The sequence below is a fragment of the Chanodichthys erythropterus genome, chromosome 2, assembly GCF_024489055.1.
Source record: "Chanodichthys erythropterus isolate Z2021 chromosome 2, ASM2448905v1, whole genome shotgun sequence".
Lineage (NCBI taxonomy): Eukaryota > Metazoa > Chordata > Actinopteri > Cypriniformes > Xenocyprididae > Chanodichthys > Chanodichthys erythropterus.
Genome location: NC_090222.1, coordinates 12,537,403 through 12,558,493, shown reverse-complemented (window position 1 = coordinate 12,558,493; position 21,091 = coordinate 12,537,403). Strand labels below are relative to the sequence as shown.

At 34.9% G+C, this 21,091-nt stretch overlaps 2 protein-coding genes across 2 annotated transcripts; one reads left to right on the top strand and one right to left on the bottom strand.

Moving 5' to 3' along the window:
- The first annotated feature begins 894 nt into the window (after positions 1 to 894).
- Positions 895 to 5,278, top strand: LOC137024805 (zymogen granule membrane protein 16-like). The gene is made up of 4 exons (XM_067392698.1): positions 895 to 911; positions 1,213 to 1,303; positions 4,071 to 4,215; positions 4,446 to 5,278. Exons 2-4 carry the CDS (start codon positions 1,249 to 1,251, stop codon positions 4,768 to 4,770), a joined length of 525 nt encoding a protein of 174 aa, XP_067248799.1. The 5' UTR covers positions 895 to 911; positions 1,213 to 1,248; the 3' UTR covers positions 4,771 to 5,278.
- Positions 5,279 to 7,322: 2,044 nt separating this feature from the next.
- Positions 7,323 to 14,885, bottom strand: cmtm8b (CKLF-like MARVEL transmembrane domain containing 8b). Its single transcript, XM_067392685.1, has 4 exons — positions 14,730 to 14,885; positions 10,866 to 11,039; positions 10,646 to 10,765; positions 7,323 to 10,413 (listed from the first exon to the last, which is right to left on the bottom strand). Exons 1-4 carry the CDS (start codon positions 14,883 to 14,885, stop codon positions 10,327 to 10,329), a joined length of 537 nt encoding a protein of 178 aa, XP_067248786.1. The 3' UTR covers positions 7,323 to 10,326.
- Between the last annotated feature and the right edge of the window lie 6,206 nt (positions 14,886 to 21,091).

The following is a 21,091-nucleotide window of genomic DNA, read 5'->3' as shown; positions in this document are numbered from 1 at the left end:
ATTTGCACACTAAACATGGGTTGGAGCTTTTTATTTTGAACTCTCAAAGTTCACCAGATTAATGAATTTTGCCCATACCCACGGTTAAATATAACACTGGATTTTTAATGTTGTGGGCATATTTTTCTGCTGGAGGTCCTGGACATCTTGTTCAGATACATGGTATCATGGATTCTATAAAATACCAACAGATGAAAAATCAAAACCTGACTGCTTCTGCTATATATCCAATAATGGGCCGTGGTTGGATCTTCCATCAGGACAATGATCCAAAACAAACATCAAAACCAACACAAAAATGTGTCTCTGAGCACAAAATGAAGCTTCTGCCATGGCCATCCCGGTCCCCTGACCTGAACCCTAAAGAAAATGAGTGAAGTGAACTGAAGAGAAGAAGCACCAACATGGAGCTGGGAATCTGAAGGATCTGGAGAGATTCTGCATGAAGGAATGGTCTCTGATCTCTTGTCAGGTGTTCTCCAAATTCATCAGGCATTATAGAAGAAGACTCAGAGCTGTTATCTTGGGGAAAAGGAGGTTGCAAAAAGAAATAAATTGTTCTTTTCTGAGATATAAATGGCCTGTATTGTTTTGTGATGACTAGTTGTTCAAAAACTTTTAAGAAAACTAACACTTTACTGTATGGCATCAAAAATCTTTTTTAATCTTTTTAAGATAATTATCTGACGTCATAAATTCCTTTAAAATAATAAACATGTGTTCAAGAAATGTGTCAGGTGACTAAGGATAAACAAAAAGGAAATTCCTTCTTAAAATGTTTTCCTGCCAGAAACATTCATGAAGCATGAAACAAAAAGTATGAAAAAGAAGAGGCTGGACCATCAAGAGAGTATAAATGAAGGAACTTCACAACTCTTCCTCAAGGAACACACACTCGGGCTTAACTACAGGTAACGGCATCAATTAACATATTAAAAAATATTTAAAATATTTGTATTTATTTATTTGTGGATACATTAAAAAGATATGTGTTTGTTTTTGTTTGTTTGTTTTAAATATATATATATATATATATATATATTTTTTTTTTTTTTTTAGTTAAGACAGATAGTTGTCTTAAACTATCTAGTTTATATATATATATATAATTCATTAATTGTAATTTGTTGTCTTAAACTATTGCATCTTGCAAAAACATTCTTGAAGTATTCACAGTTTAATAACTCAACGCTTGTGTTTGGTTTGATCTAGATTCTCAGAGTGCAGTGAACAGCTAAACATTCCAAAATGCTGCATTATTTTGTGGTATTCTCTTGCCTTTGTGCCATGAGCATGACCATGCGTGAGTATCATTAACTAAGTCAGAAGTTAAATAAATAAATCAATATTGTCTAATTGAATGTGCATCAATTGTTAGAATTAGGTATTAGAAGCACTTTTAAAAGTAGAATAAAATAAATTGCCAGGTCGAAACCTGTATAACTAAAACAGTCAAAATAAAGGTTCCAATTAGAACCAAAAAAGGGCTTTAGTGATCAATGAGAAACATATTGGTAACACTTTACAGTAAGGTTAATTTATTAACATTTACTACATTAGTTAACATGAACTAATGATGAACTGCACTTCTACTGCATTTTACAGCTTCTTCAGCATTTATTAATTTTTGAAAATGTTAATTTCAACATTTACTAATACATGATTAAAATCAAGAGTTAATGCACTGTGTGTCGAGTTATCTGGGAATTTTGCACATCAACATCTGCTTCTGACTCGACAAAGCATCAGCCAACTACATGGGACACAGGGAACAACTTCAGAATCACTTTTCAGCTCTTGTATTTAGCAGTTTGGCACGTTAGACAGTAATTTCAGTTAGGCTTAAGTAGATTCAGTTAGGTTGATTACCTCAAATGAAAAAAAATGAAGAAAAAAAAAAAACTTAAAAGGTGCAATGCGTAAAATTTAGGAGGATCTATTCGGTTGTTAAGTCTGATGTCACGCTGCAGCGTTTCCGGGTCCAAACGCTCTTTTTTTTTTTTTTTTGCTGAAGTTAAAGTAAAACACGACTTGGTGGCGCTCAAGCACAAACGATCTTGCCAAGCACACATTGATACCAAGACGATGAAGAGAAAGTAAGTAGACGAGGAAGACCTCTACAAACTATTCCTGGGACCCGGATACCGATCAAGCCATCTTGAAAGACATCTCAATTCTGTAACTGCACCGCGAGGAGGTGAGAATCGAGGAGTGAGGAAGCTTCCTGAGGAGTCATGAGCGAGGATACACAGATGCATCCTTTGCGGAAGTCTTTCTCGTCGAGAAACCTGACGCACGCATAAATTCTCCTCCCCCTTCATATCGGTCGCAATAATTTAAATGTATGCTTTAATGTATGCAGTTTAAATAAAGTTTACATCTTACATATTTCAACGGAGCATCTATTATATAAAGCATTATTAATATTTATTATATATATTTTTTTAAATAATCAACTTTAACAACATATGGGTAGATCCCTTGAGTGCAGCTAATGGCGCTTTGAAGTGACGCTAAAGGGAGCGAGGATATATCATTTCACTTGATTCAATTCCTCCTCCTCGCATCTTTTCCTTGTGTCCTTCCCTCGCATCCTGAAATGGTGGAGCTAAGACGCTAGGAAAGGAAGCGAGGAAAGGAAACGAGGATGCACAAATAAGAATTGAGAAGCACCCCTTGCGTCTCAATCAGCTCCCTAGCTTCCTAGGTTGTGTATCAGTATACCGTGTAAATGAATGTGGCCGACTCCCTGATCAGTGCCCTGACTACTGAACTAGGGAGCTGATTGAGATGCACGCTATAGGTGCTCTGCCACTTCTTGGCCACAGCAATAGATGTGTATTATTTCTGTATTTGTACTGTTTTTTTTGTTTTTTACATTCAAGAAATATAGTTGAGAATGTCTTTTTCATAAATATGTTTATTTGCAGTACCGTTTCTGACTACCATCTCTAATATGTTATATATATGCCATTTAATATCTGCATTTTTATCTTCTTTAACTTAATATCATAAATATGTTTATTTGCACTACCGTTAAGCACAAGCGCCACACACTGGCAGGGAGTGAATTTGCACTCCCTTTTTTTGTGTTCATACCCAAACGATTTTTGCACGTTGAAAATCGCTTGGGTATGAACACAAAAAAAGATCTCGAAAAACGCTGGCGATGAACGCGTGCGATATTCGTCCGGTGTTTACAGGCCTGTAGGTTACAATTCGCAACTACACCACTAGACAATTTAGCCGAAATAAACTTTACCACATAGACAATTGTCTGTTTGTTAATTTACATATTTGGCTTAATTTCTTTCCTCATTCAAGCACATTTTACATGAACTATGTAAGCAAACGTGTGATATTCCATTTTGTTGCATTAAATACACAAAAATTGTGCATCATGCACTTAAATAATAATAGCATAACAGAAGTTACTGTTCTCCTTCGTATTGTAGGCTAGGCTACATTATAGTTATCAAATATCACGGATTCAAGTGACAATCAGTCATTCTTATAATTAAAGAGAGATATTTTTATACCATCAGTGTCCCTGCATGATGACCGACAGCTGATGCGTTTCCCGTCTTGCGCTTTACTCACAGCATTTTAACTTTCAGCACACGTCATCCTCATACAGAAAGTGTTCGTGCATCTAACCCGCGTCGTTATCTCACATTGAAACAATTGCATCAACGACTTCTATGCACTCTACGTGCATGTAGCCTATCTGCCATGTGACTTTAACTTTCTTCCGTATTCGCTCGGCACTCTCCGCCGTTCTCCGTCAGTCGGTTTGAATTCAGCTCCTTCATTTCGCTTATTTTCTTTGACAGTGTTGCGATCGCGTACACAAATCTGCTTCTTAGCCTCACACTTAACTAACATGACCAAACTATGAACAGCTGTATTTTTATTAACTAACGTTAACAAAGATTAACAAATACAGTAGGCTATTCCGCATGGTTGGTTCATGTTAGTCAATGCATTAAGTAATGTTAACAAATAAACCTAATTGTAAAGTACCAAACCATCTTTAGTTAGATACTTATAGCTGTTAATTACCTTTTCAGCTATACCTAATTATTACTCGTACTCCCCTGCTGCGGGGGAAGGCTCTGGAACTGAATTTTCCACTGCACGTGACGGTCGCATCACTGGAGTCAGAGTATATGAATATCCCTACATTGGATACTACAGCAGCAACTGCATCAATGGGTAAGTTTTGCCAAGCACTGCTAGATAGTTACACATTAGGCAACATTTTAACAATTCCAAAAGTACCTGATCTGTCAGAATTATTGGACTGGTTGCCTGCACGTAAATCCATTTGCAACAAATTATCAACTTCATATAGCATTTTCAACATTCTGTTGTTAAGTTAGTTATATGGTATTTTGCTGTGAATTGTTTTAACAATAATGGCGCATACCGTATCTGTTTAATAGGATCCAGTTGCAATATGACGGTAACTGGACAGCACTGGTTGGCATTAACAGTTATGGCAATCTAAAGGAGATGACACTCTTCGACAACGAATATTTTGTTCAAGTCTCTGGAAAGTATTACTCTGGCTACATCTCTGAGCTTATGTTTGTCAGTAATAAGGGGCGCTCTTTCAAAGTGGGGCAGCCAATTGGACTTTCTTTTAACTTCTACCCAACCTATAATGCAAGTGAACTACGTTTCCTCAGCGGTCGACAGAATGGATTTGCCCTGACCTCCATTGGGGCTCACTGGGCTGTGTTTAACAGCAGTTCCACTGCATCATAAAGACAGAAATGTTTCACAATTTATGTGAGGAAAATGCCAGTTAACAAGTAGCCTACTTTTTTTCTGAGCTCTTGATAATGATGAAATTTTGGAACTTTCTGAGTAAAATTAATTTACCAATTACTTAATTCAGCACTATAAGGAGACTGGTGTAAACATATTTTATTCCTAATCATGCATTATGGGCTTCTTTAACACAACAATTCCAAAAGGCTCTCAATGATTTTAGTAAAAAACTTTTTGTGTTAGACTATATAACATTTATGAGATGATAAAATATTTTTAACCAATAATAACCTAAATGACAAACCCTGTACTGAATGTATACATATCCTGGATATGGACAATTTTAAAACTATTAACTATTATACTTGATTTTAAAACTATTAACTATTAGACAATTTTAAAACTACTAACTATTACACTTGATTTTACTAACTATTAAAGTTGATTTTTATTAAAAAAGTTATTAAAACTGATATACTTTTTTTCATATGAAGATCACAATAAACTCACAATAAACTTATCATTTATTTTTGCTACTTTCATATGTCTGCTATTGTATAGATTTTATTGTTTACCCTTGGCCCAGACTTTCAATCAAACTTTACAACTTCACAATATTTAATACTATGATAATCTAAACCAGGTATGAACTAAACATAAATCAATAGGTTGTTTGCAATCACGTGGTTCTGGTGACGTGCAAAATTAATGTGGAGGGCAAGCAGTGAAAATTAGAATGGAAGAGATGGGGAAAGTCCATACTGTGCTGGTTTAGAAAGGTATAAACAGAAAATCACAACATATTTTGGATGTGAACCTTATGAAGAGGAGCGATTTTTGTACTGAATTGAAAAACTTGACTGCCATTGAGGAGGTAGGTATAGAGAATGTGAAGCTGCCATTACGCCGTGTTCAGGTCCGGTTTGTTTATATCGTGCTGCCTTTCTGCTGGTGAGTTTAGGGCAGTGTTTTGATTTTCTCTCGTGATTGTGAAAAATGTCGCCATTGTAGGTCATTTATGCTGAATCGAGAATTGCAACAGGAGCTGACAACATCTTTCAGGGGAAAAATGGATGGTGTAATTTTCGCCTTTTCTACGTCTAAAAACACACTAAGGGAAGCAGGTTGAGGAGGTGATGGGGAGACGGCGTATAGCAAATCTAATAATGTCACTGATTGAACCCACTGCCTATCACTCAATAAAATAATCACTAACTGAGTGTTTTTGAAAGTGTTTTATTTTGTTTGGTTTAATAATTCACATTACATTTGCCAGTATGACTCTCACTTGGCTTGTGAATGAGTAACTTGCACGCAGCCACTTCAAAACTGTTCACAAGCTTCTATGGTTTTGATTTTGGTTGTCATTTGTTGAAATGAAAAAAAAATAAATACAGTGTGTCAGTGTCTGTCATACTGTGAGAAAGGGTGTCTGTCCGCTGAATGCCCCTCCGATTCTCCTCCGTGGTCATATGGGAAAGTGAATATTTACAAAGAAAACATTAGAACTACAGTTACATTTACATCCTTCAAACAAAGAAATTGATTGACTTCTGTCTGCTTGTTGAATGCATTTTTTATTTGGACATTTTCTACCATATGATGGCTGAAGCAGCAGTTCTTGACACTGTTTTCATGGTAACCGGATCAACATTATTGTGGACGGAATTACTACAAAACTGAAGTGAAAACATAAAATGATCATACAATGGGATAAAATATCTTCTTTTCCCTGCAAACGATACCATGAAGAATGTGAAGTCAAAAACAAAAAAGGTAAGCAGGTATCCATATTCATTTCAGTATAAGCAGACACAAAACGCTATAAAAGGTGACAACTTTTAAATAAAAAAAATTATAGAAGCTACCTAAACAATAAAAGCTCATTTAGGTTTCTCGGTTTGATCAATTTAAGCAACCATAAACAATGCAAAACGTATGAATTTTGAGTTTGTGATAGGATTTCTATATAGAAAACTCACTTTCTATAGAAAAACACTTTTTGCCCTCCAGACGCATTTTGCATGCAGCAATGACGTCATGTGCAAACAACCTATTCAATGTATTGTGTGAAAACTGCCCCACAGATGTGCCATCATTTCCTCCACACCAAACGAATCCTAACGAATCCTTTTTGGTCCTAACAAAATTTGTTCAAATGTTCATGTAAAAATTTGAGACATGTAATGTGTATAGATGTAATGGTCTTGTTCTGTTTTGGTTTAATTTGCAGTCTGTTCCCTGTGTTGCTTTTACTGAGTTCTGTTTGCTAGTTTCTATGATTTCTGATTGGATTACATTCACTGTTGTTCATTTAGTTTCCTTGTTATCTCTGTGTATTTATGTCATGTTTAGGTTGTATTGTGTAGTTAATCTGGTGCAACTTCACACGATCAACAAGGTGCATGGAATAAAAACAAAGCTATTTATAGACAATACCAGCAACACTTGCGACGTCAAGGGGTCAAAATAAACAAAAGATGGAGCTAAAAGATCAATATTTTATTTTGCCAACGTGTTTTAGGCACACAGGTCTTCATCAGGGCTAAAAAGGTACAGAATTTATCTTGGCATAATTGAATAACAAGAGTTCAGCACATGGAAAAGACATACAGTGAGTTTCAAACTCCATTGTTTCCTCCTTCTTATGTAAATCTCATTTGTTTAAAAGACTTCCGGAAAACACTCGGATCTCAACATAACACCAACTGTTACGTAACAGTCGGGATCATTAATATGTATGACCCCAATATTTGCATAATGCCAGCCCATTCGACGCATTAGACAAGGAAAGGCAGCATTAACGTCTGGATCTGTGCACAGACAAGGTAAGCAAACAAGAACAATAGCGAAAAATGGCAGATGGAGCAATAATAACTGACATGATCCATGATAGCATGATATTTTTATTGACATTTGTAAATTGTCTTTCTAAATGTTTCATTAGCATGTTGCTAATGTACTGTTAAATGTGGTTAAAGTTACCATCGTTTCTTACTGTATTCACGGAGACGAGAGTTGTTGCTATTTTCATTTTTAAACACGTGCAGTCTGTATAATTCATAAACACAACTTCATTCTTTATAAATCTCTCCAACAGTGTAGAATTAGACGTTAGCCACAGAGCATATCCTCAAACCCACACAGAATCAAATGTAACCATCTAAATAAATACAATTTGCTCGTGGGGCAGAGGGAACGCATCTCTTAAAGGGGCCGTGCTGAAAAAATCAGTGCATAGTTAATGATGCCCCAAAATAGGCAGTTAAAAAAATTAATTAAAAAAAAACTATGGGGTATTTTGAGCTGAAACTTCACAGACACATTCAGGGGACACCTAGGACTTATATTACATCTTGTAAAAAAACAATCAAGGGCACCTTTAAATGCAAAATGAGACAAAATTCAAACTTACAAAGAACCAATGAAAAAATTAAGTACAATATCATCCATCAATCACAAAACTTATAAAGCAAATAATCATGCATCAACCAATGGTTTCATTACATTAAACATTGTAATAAAAAAAATAAAAAATTAAAATTAAGCAAAGGATGTCAAGTTAGGCCAACAGCTTTCAGTTCTGCAAATTCAAATGCTACCAGGTCTCATGACAGCAGCAACCAACGCTATTCCTTTAGGTCTATTGCACATGAGACCTCTTCAGTTCAGGCTCAAGAGCACAAGTTTCCATCCTCAGACTCATCCTTCAAAAGTAGTAAAAGTCGCACGCTGTGGGCTTCGTGCACTTCAGCTTTGGAAGGTGCCAGGATTCCTCAATAGAGGCCTTTCACTTGGGGCTTTTTGCGATGGCCAAGCAGATCTGTTTTGTTCTGTCCATGCTTTGAAGATGTATGTCCACCACTCATGCCAGTTTAGATGCAGATAAGCCCTTCAGGGTTGAGCCAAGTCCGAGTTAACGCTTAACAATGGTTTGTGCTTACTGCTTACAGCAGCTAATTTCAAGTGATGAAGGATTTACTGCTTTTTGTGCTTATAGCTTTGTGGGCAAGTTCTTCCCAGGGCATGGCAGAGCTAGTATTCAAGTTCCCATAAGCGTCAACACCATTACGCAGTGTCGAAAACCAGTTGGTAGGGAACATGTCAGGTTACGTAACCCGGTTTCCTGAGAGGGGAATGAGATGCTGTGTTGAGTCGCCACATCCCAGGTTACGCTGTGCAAGCGTTCCCATAGCGTCAACACCATGACGCAGCGTCTTGTTCCCCTGTAAGGGAACCGAATTACATACGTAACCTGAGGTGTTTCTTCAACACAGACTTAAAAAACATACAACAACAAATATTTGTTAAACTATTAAACTGAACGATCAATTGCAACAAAACTGTTTGACATCCTTTTACTTAAATCAAAATAATTTCTGCCAAACTCTGCATGCTACTTTCAATAAATATATTACAATATACTTAAAGCATGTAATAGGCGTTCATGATGTTTAGGAAAAACCCACATACTTTAAAGAACCTAAATCATGTGATTTGTTTTCAGAAAGAAAAAAAAAATTAGGAAATCAAACATATTTAATACAGAAAAGCTTTTAGATATATACACAATAACAATTATATGACAATGCCTTAAGATACATTACAGAATTGTGGGTTAAAGCATAAAATTTGGTTTGGTTCAAAAAAATTAAATGAAATGTTACTTATGGAGGAATATTAAATAAATATTGATTTTTTAACAGTTACATTGCCAAAGCAGTTCTTGCAAAAGGTGTGTTTACAGACTTTTTTGTGACTTCAGTCAAAGACTAGAGAATAACACAAGACGCGTCACTAGTATTGTTTTGAATGGGAGAAATTGCAACGCGTAATATGGCAGAATAAGTCCCGCTTTCTAAATAAGAGCCAATCGCCGATTGGTAAAGTCATCGCGTCACTGCAGCGGCCAAACCGCGCGCGGCTACGAAATGAGACACAAAAGGCGCATTTAGGACTGCGCATGCGCATAGCTTGATCCAGCCTGAAAAATACCATGTTTTGTCATGAAATTCGAGCATTTAGAAACAAAATTTATGAGACTGTTGTTGTCAGATTTCATTAGTGATTTCAAATATGAAATTTAATCGAAAGCTTGGCAAACAGCTTTGGAGAATTTGATGTTTCCCCATTCAAAGAGATAGGAGCTGCACTTGAACGCCTGAGAGGCATTTCAAAGATGGCCGCCGAGTGAAATGACTTATCTTAAAGGGACTTGGCTTCAGTCTTTTTAGAAGAAACATAAATGCAATCCAATAATTGGCCTTAATATTAAACAGCAATGCTAAACAAACAAAAAAGACACATGCATCTTTAACTACACATTGTCATATGAACAACCAATCAGTAACTATTACACTGATTAGTTGTGATTAATTCACTTAAAAAAGAACTGACTCATTAGAGTAATTTGTAGTGTCATAGGCAGACCTAATTTTCTTTGTTTAATGCTAATTTTTGTGTTGGGGGGGGGGGGGTGTTTTGTGATTCTTTAAATTTGCATAAATAATACCTCAGGAATAGTAATAATAATAAAAAAAATAAATCTGCTTATCTATCTTCACATTTTGATCTCCAGGATTTGTAATTCACAGCTGTATTTCCTGCATAACACACCACAGCCAGTGAGGCAAATATCTGAAAAGGAAAAAGAACAAAGTAATTTCTGATTCAAATGATCAAATACTACTACAAGTAATTCATTTAATTATGACACAAAAACACAAAACTCAGTAATGTCTGTTTAGTTAATATCAACAAATGATTTCAGTCCAGGAAAATAATCAGTTGTGGATGGAAAGACATTGCTGTATGGGAGACACTGAAACAAGGGTTTTGCTAAATGAATTAGAGAAGTTGCTTGTCATACCGTTGATGCAACCCAGCTGATGAAGTAGTAGCGCCCCCTAATGGCCACATTCAAAGATACGGCACTGATCACAGCTGCTGTCAGGTACAATACAGAGGCGCTGCCATTAAAACATATTCCCTGTGAATTAAGAAAAAAGAGAGAGAGAGACTCTTTTTTACATTAAATTGTGTTGTTTAATTTAGATAAGTTCAAATATTATTTATTCTAATTTACTCACCACAATTTTCCATGGGATCTGGGGAATCCTGGTGTGGGCCATGGTCAGGTATAAGAGGAAGAGAATGACAGTAAGCACCCAGCAAAAGACTGACACAAACATTACCCACCCCAGTGCAGGAACATGGAGGTACTCCGTCCCACCAATCAAAGTCCACACCAGAAGCCCAAACACCTGAGATTGAAGATGGAACACAGACACTCATTCGACTGAAACAGCATTGTTCTTTTGATAAAATGTAACACAATGAAAGTGATCTAAAATCAGCTATAATAAAGCAGATAACGTTATTAAAACATGATACCATTTTTAAGCCAACATTGTGGGTTCGAATCTGAGGAAATGCATGAACTGATAAAATGTAAAACTTTAATGCATGGATAAAAGTCTGCCAAATGATTAAGTTTAAATATAGATAATCACCAATCTGAAAAAGAGCTATAAAAACAAATTTTGACCAAAAATATATAATTATAACAATGACAATTATGTTCTCTAAGCAGCAGAACAGGTCCTTTCTACCACTCCTTTTTAACACCATGTTATAGAGACTTCCCACCCTCCCTTCCTGTTATATACAGCCAAAGAATTTTTCACTGTGTGCTTGATTTCACAGGAAAATTATTTTGAGTTTAGAAGACAGAGCTGGCTGTAGATAACGGCAGGAAAAGGAATGCTTGAATTTGACTCAGAGCATGGTGGAAGGAAGAAGAACAATACAAGCCGAAAGGAAGAGTTTGTTTCCCAAATGTTTTGGTTGGTCCTCTTCCTCACTTTCCGTAGTGAGTAATCATCTTTATAACCAACAAAAAGTTTGTTTTTCCTATTCACTACATGTATGGTTGTAAGCCATCCCTTGTCAAAAAATATGTTTGCTTAATTGTATTAAATGTACACTTCTTTGTATACTTCAAATCCTAAAAGTACATTTAAAAACTGCACTTGCGGAAAATATCATTTTAATTACATAAAAGCCGACTGAAGTGTACCTAAAGAGAGTAAGCATTCATTACCATGTTTCTTAACACACTTAAAGGGATAGTTCACCCAAAAATGAAAATTCAGTCATATTTACTCACCCTCAATTTGTTCCAAATCTGTATACATTTCTTTGTTCTGCTGAACACAAAGAAAAATATTTGGAAGAATGTTTGTAACCAAGCAAGATTTCACCCACCTATGACTTCCATAGAAGGGGGAGAAAAAAAAAGAAATACTATGGCAGTCAATGGTGTGCGAGATTTGCTTGGTTACAAACACTATTCCAAATATCTTTCTTTGTTTACAGCAGAACAAAGACATTTTTTACAGGTTTGGAACAACTTGAGGGGGAGTAAATGATGACAGAATTTTCATTTTTGGGTGAACTATCCCTTTAAGTATACTTAAAGTATACTTTGTAATAATGTCAAACTAAATGTTTTACCTTAAAGTATACATTTTAAATCATTATGATTTAGTAATCTTTTGTAATGCTTTGAAGACGTACACTTATTTTGATGTATTGACTAACATACTAAAGCACGCACTATATCGCCAAAAGTTTTGGGAAGCCTGCCTTTACATGCACATGAACTTTAAAGGTGCCCAAGAACGTTCTTTCACAAGATGTAATATAAGTCTAAGGTGTCTCCTGAATGTGTCTGTGAAGTTTCAGCTCAAAATACCCCATAGATTTTTTTTAATTAATTTTTTTACTGCCTATTTTGGGGCACCATTCCTCTAGAAGCGCATTTGTGAGGTCAGGCACTGATGTTGGACGAGAAGGCCTGGCTCACAGTCTCCGCTGTAATTCATCCCAAAGGTGTACTATCAAGTTGAGGTCAGGACTCTGTGCAGGCCAGTCAAGTTCCTCCACACCAAACTCACTCACTCTTTATGGACCTTGCTTTGTGGATGTTGCACTAAGCACAAAGCACCTCATTCTATAGCGTCCGTCAGTGTGCAGTGGTTTACCTGCACAACTCTCACTATCTGGCCGCTGTCACACACGCAATGCGAGTGGATGTCTGTTTATCACAGCTAATGCGCAACAAAATAATGCTTCACGAAAAATAAAGCGCAGTTGATAAACAAATGACAAGGAAGCACAAAAAATGGACATATAGTACACACGAGTAAATAAAAAGAGTACGTTGTTAGTCACAAACAGCACAGCAGCTCCAGACAATCAAAACCCCAAAGCAGTTTTTTAGGCCTTCCCACTTAGCTCTCTCCAGTGCTGGAAAGCTTTCCTAATGTAAACCGGGTCCTAAAGCGCTTGCCTAGTCATAAACGTTAATTTGAGTGATATTCTTTTGAGTTGTTTTGTTTTGTGTCCCATCTCTCATTCTGCAGTTTTTTTTTTTTCTTTTCAAATCTCCCTCTTGCTCGTTCTCTCTCCTTGACTGTCATCTGCCTTCTGCGCTCTGTGATTTTACGTGGCCTACTGCTTCATGGCTGAGTTGCTGTTTCTAATTGCTTTCACTTTGTTATGATACCACTAACAGTTGACCATGGAATATTTAGTAGTGAGGAAATTTCATGAATGGACTTATTGCACAGATGGCAACCTATCACGGTACCACACTTGAATTCACTGAGCTCCTGAGAGCGACCCATTCTTTCACAAATGTTTGGAAAGAAGTGAAGTGATTGGAACACCTGAATTCAATTATTTGGAGGAGTGTCCCAATACTTTTGGCAATATAGTGTATAAAGTACTTGATGAACCTATTATTTGATGGCTGCAGACCTCAAAGCTCTCTACATCAAAGGTTTGCTTTCACTTTGTTGATCTGATTTTTTATTTATGACTAAACAAACCTGAAAATGCCATGAAAGCATCTTGCCCAGCTGTGTTGCTGTACCCGACTAATACAGTCTGTTATGGGCAAAATCAGTGAATGGGAGCTATTGATTTTATTTATTTGAGACTCACAATACAGCTATTGTTAATACTCCATACAGAAAAGAGCAATTATTACAATTAATTCATTTATGTAATGACATCTATAACTACACTGTTGAGCCATCCTTTACACCTTATCTCACCCTTAAACCTAACCATACCACCAAACCTGTCCGTAACCGTATCCGTATCCACCTCAATTGCAGCAAAAGTGTTTTGCAATACAATATGAACACAATAAGTACATTGTACTTATTTAATGATGTAAGTACATAATAGTTAAGGCCACCTAATATAAAGTGGGACCTTTAAAGTTAATATATTTTAAATGTACTAAATTGCAACTTCAATGTGTAATTACAAATATATTTTAAATTCATGACATACAAGTTTCAATAGAAATTAAAGTATATTAGGTCAGTACATTCAGCAGAACACTTTAACATAAAGACAATAGAAATAATATAATTACATATAAAGACAGCTATAGGACATAATGTCTTAAGCTCTCTTAAGTTCGGATAATTGCATGCATTTAATATAAACTGCACTATAAATTTAATATTGTAGGCCTACATTTTCATTTAATTAGCCTAGAGTTTGCATTTAAATGTAGCTATTATTTTAAAGTAGCCTATATTATTTCTAAAATAAGTGCTCTTTTTACAAGTGTTTTAATGTGTAGGCTACTTTTTCTTCACAAGTGATTAATAGCCTGCTGTTTAACTGAAATAAAAGAAGATTTCAATCAGTTTCACTTTTGCAATATCAAAAGATGCAGCGATGGTCCGCTGGGAAATGGAAAGTGGAAACAAATTCTTCTAGATAGTTAGCCTAATAATCTAGATTTCCTTTCTTTCTTATTCATAGTTCTGCAATAGGCTATGTTTGTTTCATCACGTGACTTAAAAGTATCTAATTAATTTTAGATTTAATATTGAACTATTGAGGTAGTACATTCACGGCATACTTACGATTTCTCCAGCCATAAACATGCCACACGCAGAACGAATAAAGTTCCCATCATAAGCCAACTTGGAGTGTGACAAGCCTAAACTCTCTATATTCGAGCTTTCACTGGTTCTGTCAGTACCGCTGCTTTCGAAGCCGGACTCGGAGTCGACCTCCATTCTAACGGAATTAAAAAAAAAAAAAAACTTCCCGAATGAGCAACGAAATAATCCCTACTCCTAAAGGAAAGGATACATATAGCCTACTATGGTGAAGGTTTAGTCCATTCGTGAAAGAATCGTTCTTTTGAGTCGGATCTTTGATCTGTTGAACCGGTTTAAAAATCAATCCCAATGATTAGCTCATTAAACGGACTGAAGCGTTTTCGACCGGTTCTCGAGCCAATAACACTTTACTAACCTCAGGTCTCTTGGACAAGACTATAACTCATGTAAAATAAGACAGTCTCTCTTAATGAAGCGAAAACAGGGGACTGAGTTGATTTAGTTGAAGGTTATTCTAGTGCTTTCTTTCGCTTTGGTTAGCCTACATGCAGTCGTTCACAAGCTGCGAATTCAGGTAGCCTACCTTTTTTCATCGGCAAACTACATGGTAGACTTGGAGGTTTGGTTTATTTTTTACATTTATTTATACTATTTATTGGTAAATATTCACTTAAACCAACGTTCTTTTTGCTCTTAGTGTTCTAATGGATGCATACCGAATAACAAACTAGGCTATTCCAAACGCAAACGATTCGAGCGATTCATTTTAACCGGCTTAAAATAGTCATTTATTATTCGCGAATCGAGCATTGTTGTAGGCAGCATATTAATATAGGCTTAAATTACACTAGCCTATTTCTATGACCTGAATCAACAACGAAATGAATTGGCACAAAGGCCTGCAATAAACAGCAATATGTGCTTACAAATGCCTGATTGAATTGTTCCTCACAGCAATAATATAGACCTATATTATTGCTGAGTTACAGAGCAACGATAAAACGTGGCAAAAATAATATTCACAAGCAAGTAATTTGTCATCTGTAAGTATCACTGTCATGACCTAATTAATATTAAAGAGATACGTTTTGGCATAGGTAGAATTAATAATTTTGCTATCCCTGTTATAAAAACCAGCATATGCTGGTAAAGTAGGTTTTGAAGCTGGTATGCTGGTTTGAGCTGATTTATGCTTAGGACCAGCATGGACCAGCACTTGACCAGCATAAACCAGCTCAAACCAGCATACCAGCTTCAAAACCTCACCTTAACCAGCATGTGCTGTTTTTTTCAACAGGGATTGGTGGAAGAGAACCCAACGCCAGAAGCTAGACTTTATGTATCAGGTGCATTTAACATCACAATCAATGTATGCTCACCTGTGCTTATAGATTTGAAATATGAAGGCAACTGAGACAGCAGAACTTTTTTATTAGTAAATGCAACATAAATTAGCCTACCTGCATTACATTTTTTTCATTTCCTATAATAATTCGAGTAGAATGCCACAAGAGGGCAGCAAATCCAAAGAAGTTGCTTGTCAAACTGTGAAACTGAGAGCTTCATCTAACTGAATTAACTGTATTAAAGTCTCCATGGCCAGTATTTTTTACTGTCCAATATTTTGCTACTAACTAAATGTTCATTAATTTAAAAACAAAAGTGACTATAGTGTGCCTACTATTAATTGTTTTATTTGTAATATCTTGATTTCACATAATATTTTGTCTTATTACTAGAATAGTAAAATATTATTTAATCTAAAGAGCAACATTCTGTTAGTCATTACATGACATCGCTGTGGTACATTAAATTTAAATCATATTTTCTGTTATAATGTAAATAACACAGTCACCATAAACCTATTATTTGATGGCTGGTAGACCTCATCCTTTCTGCCAGCTCTCTACATCAAAGGTTTGCTTTCACTTTGTTGATCTGATTTTTTATTTATGACTAAACAAACCTGAAAATGCCATGAAAGCATCTTGCCCAGCTGTGTTGCTGTACCCGACTAATACAGTCTGTTACAGGCAATATCAGTGAATGGGAGCTATTGAATTAAAATATTTTATTTGAGACTCACAATACAGCTATTGTTAATACTCCATACAAAAAAGAGCAAATATTACAATCAAAGAAATAAGATAATCAAATGTAATTTATCCAATTATTATTATTTTATATATTTAAAAAAAAAATCAATATTTGATTAGAAATAAAATTAGTTCATCAATCCATAATCTAGTTAATTCACTGATAAATGTGTTAACCAGTAAGCTTAAAATCCAGTTTTATTTAATATATATATATATATATGTATATATAATATTTTAATCAAACTGTAGTTTTAATTCTTGAAAAAAGCTTGCCATTCCTGGTGGAAAATTATAGCAAAATAAGATGTCCATTGCTCAGCACCCTGCGTGTGGCCTGTTCATCTCAGTAACCTCTATTTATTAATTGTTGTTCACAGCGGTTGCCATGTAGTCAGTTGTAAAGGTTATGCTTTCGATAAATGCATGGTTCCACGGAATGTAATTAAGTCATCTTAGGAGGAGACGTGCTGTGAGACTCAGGCTGGGGTAATGCTTCAGTGGCAGCCATGTTTAAGACGCATGAGTTTTTTTCAATAGTTTAACAGAAATTAAAGTATAGTTACTGTAAATGTAATGAAATAAACAGACCACTGATTATATAATAAACATTACTTATCCATTAAATTTCATTGTAAAAAAAAAAAAAAAAAATTGGTAACACTTTATGGTTACACATTGTGTCTTTTTTACACTGTAATTACACATTTAAGTACTAAGTAATATTAAGTAACTACATGTACATACTATAGGGTTAAGATTAGGGTTTGGTTTGGTTTAGGGTTAGTTGCAATTCTGCATAATTTATAGTTATTGTAGTAACTACATGTAACATATGTAACAATGACAATGATGTGTTACTCACTTTATTTGTGTCCTTGTTACATGTAATTACTATAAATTGAACATAATTCCATGCAACTAACTGAAACTACACCCTAATCCTAACCCTATAGTAAGTGCATACACTGTATAAAGGAATTGTTGCTTTAACGTAAAAAGGTAAATTACCTGGTTGCCTTCAAATTTAGTTAAGTTGAGTTAATACAATGAAGGCGATTGATTTAATCAACAGAAACTCCAAATATTATGTTATCTGAACTACATTAATTATCTAAGTTGATTTGAAAAAAGAAAAATGTTGTGATAACAAATCTTGAAAGTACTTTTTACAGTGTAGTTAATTATTATTACTCGATACTTAAATGTACATTTACACTGTAACATGGACACCTAAATGTGTAACATAAAATGTTACTGTTTAAAATTTTTATTACATTTACAAAAACTCCATCACAGGCAGACAACCTTACATTTGAAGATTTAACTGTCATCTGTCTTAAGTTTAGAGTCTAGGTCTATAGTATGTGTTTCTCTCATGTTCTTTATTCTGAGACAGACTCCATGAGAGTAGCAAGGTTGAAAGTTCAATGTCACATACTTTTGCTTTGTACTTTAATTGTAGCTAATGGCAAAGTCAGGATGTGCGCATACAGTACTGTAAAGATCATTAATTGATCATCTTCATGTAATTCAGGTTATCATTATTAGAATATAATAAGTATTTTCCTCTCAAATTTAAGGAACATGTGCAGTATTGAGAATTGGATCTGCATTTTTATTTTGTAAGAAATATGATGAACGAATTCAAATGAGGAAACTAAAGCAAATAATTAAGCAGACACAATAATATTTAAGAGATGTTTTTCATCATTTTGTTTGTTTTTACATTTACGAACCATGTTTAAATTTATATTTACTAATGATGATGTTTGTGCTTCTTCAAAGTTAATATTCACTAAGAATGGGAATGATGATAACAACAACAACAACAAATGCACTCTTCTGAGTTATTGTATTATTGATAGTCAGAGGCACCAGGAGGGCTGATTGTTCTTATTTTTAAGAAGAAAGACTACAGCTTTGTCTATGAATACTTCAGGGGCCATATACTGATAAATAAGCCTCATAATGCAGGGATTGTTGCTGAGATAATAACCAAGAAAGTCAATAGGACTGACTGTTATGAGTCTTTAAATGAACAGAACTGTCTTAACCTGTGGGATTTGTTTATATTGCAAAAGTACAGTAGTCAATACTAAACCCTGATGCTGAATCCATGCATCACTCACTAATTACTAGATCTGTGGAGTCTCTGAAAAGATCTAGATCAGATTATGATCTACTAAGCCTTTAAAGATGAGTAGGTGATGGGAGTTTCTCAGCGTAAATGCACATCAGAGAGAGAAGAATAATCTCATCCACAATCAAAGACAATAAGAATGGATTGTTAGCTATATATATATATATATATATATATATATATATATATATATATATATATATATATATATATATATATACCCAAGCACATGCTAGACGCACATCTCACATCCAAACAAGCTCAAAATAATCCGATATTCTGTTTGATGGTGTTCTATCACGGGAACTCACTACAGCGTCCATTTCAGTGTCCATTCACTTTGAGTTTTATCCCTTAATTCCAAGTCAAAGGGCTGTTCTTTCACCATTGAGCCAGGGTCAAGAAGGGTCAAAGGTTAAAAGGGGGCTATGATAGTCGTGACTCTGTTGCAATCACGTAGCGCAAACTCTCTGCAACTTTAGCTAACAATTGCAACAGTAACAACAAATTTAAAGTAGAACTTTTTCAAAAGAGTCTCAGGAAAAGAAAGTCCTTCATCAAGAATTGATAGGGTAAAAGCAGCTAAGTGTCCTTTAACGCTCAGTCTCTCCATTACCTCAAACCTAATGATGACTCCTGAGGATGGTCACATTCAAGATGGAGTCCTAGAGGTAGATGAAAATCAGATCTCTCCTTTTGCACTTTTCAGCCATGAAAATGGTTATCGTGCCACTGTAAAATCCTTGAAGCGAAAATGAAAAAGGAAATGAAACCGGCTGAATTATCTTTTTTTAAAATCATGAATGAAGGGTCTTTCATGGTCTCTGGAGCAAGAAGGGAGTGTGTTTGAAGGAAGAGGGGGATGGTGGGTCTGCATTAAGACATTCTCATCCCTGATGAATCTCCCTGCTGCCTTTTATTTCCTTTCCTCTTCACCCAGGCTCCGACGCGGTGGTAAGCCGCTCGGAGAATCATTGAAAGGGTGAACGAGGAGCCAACACCGAAGGGATTAATTATTTCGGTGTCTAGGACCGGGCCGGATTTACCAAACCACTTAGAGACACAGGCAAATCCTCTCACCTCTGTATGAGAACAACATGCATGCAAACATTTCAATCGGACTCCAAAGAGGAGCAGAGGACCATGGGAACAGACACTGCGATATGCCCATGGTTAGTTTACATCTGCTCAGCCTTGGAACTGCTGGATAATCAATGCTTCCATTTGTATGAGGAGCAAAAAGAGTAAAGAAATCCATTCTGACCACAAACTGACCATGAAGACAGGTGATCTGAGACTTAGTTCAATCAAAGTGGCTATAACCCGTTCGGGCAAACAAAAGAATCCATGTCTGACTCCTGGTCACCCATATTTGCAAGCTGTTTCTACTTAGCTTGAAAAGCACTTAGCAAAGAACCATTATAGCAGTGCCACTGCACAAGATCATCTTTATTTCTATAAAGTGAATTAAAAACAGATATCTGTAAATAGAATACAATCACTATGTATTTTTCTCTATGGTGAGTGAGAACCATTTCATTATTTTTTTTTATTTATAGATTATATTTTTCCCCTTTTCCCCCCCAGAAGATATTACCAAAAACAGCCTGTTTAAAAACAAAATAAAAATGGAATTAATAAATGGTGCAATGGAAAATTACAATAATAATAATAATATTAATTATTAATATATGTGTTATTAATTATTATTTTGCAATAATAAACAACAGCGCAATTTTGGAAAATGCACACACACACACACACACACTGTATATACTATGTATATATATATATATATATATATATATATATATATATATATATATATATATATGTGTGTATATATGTATATATATATATACATATATATATATATATATTGTATATATATATATATATGTATATATGTATATATATATATATACTATATATATATATATATATACTGTTTGTGTGTGTGTGTGTGTGTATATATATATATATATATATATATATATATATATATATATATATATATATATATATATATATATTCTCTTTTTACTCTTACTCAAAATTGCTTGTTTTTTATTAATAATATAAATATTAATATTTAAAATATTAAATAATATAAATATTAATATAATTTAATATTAATGTTT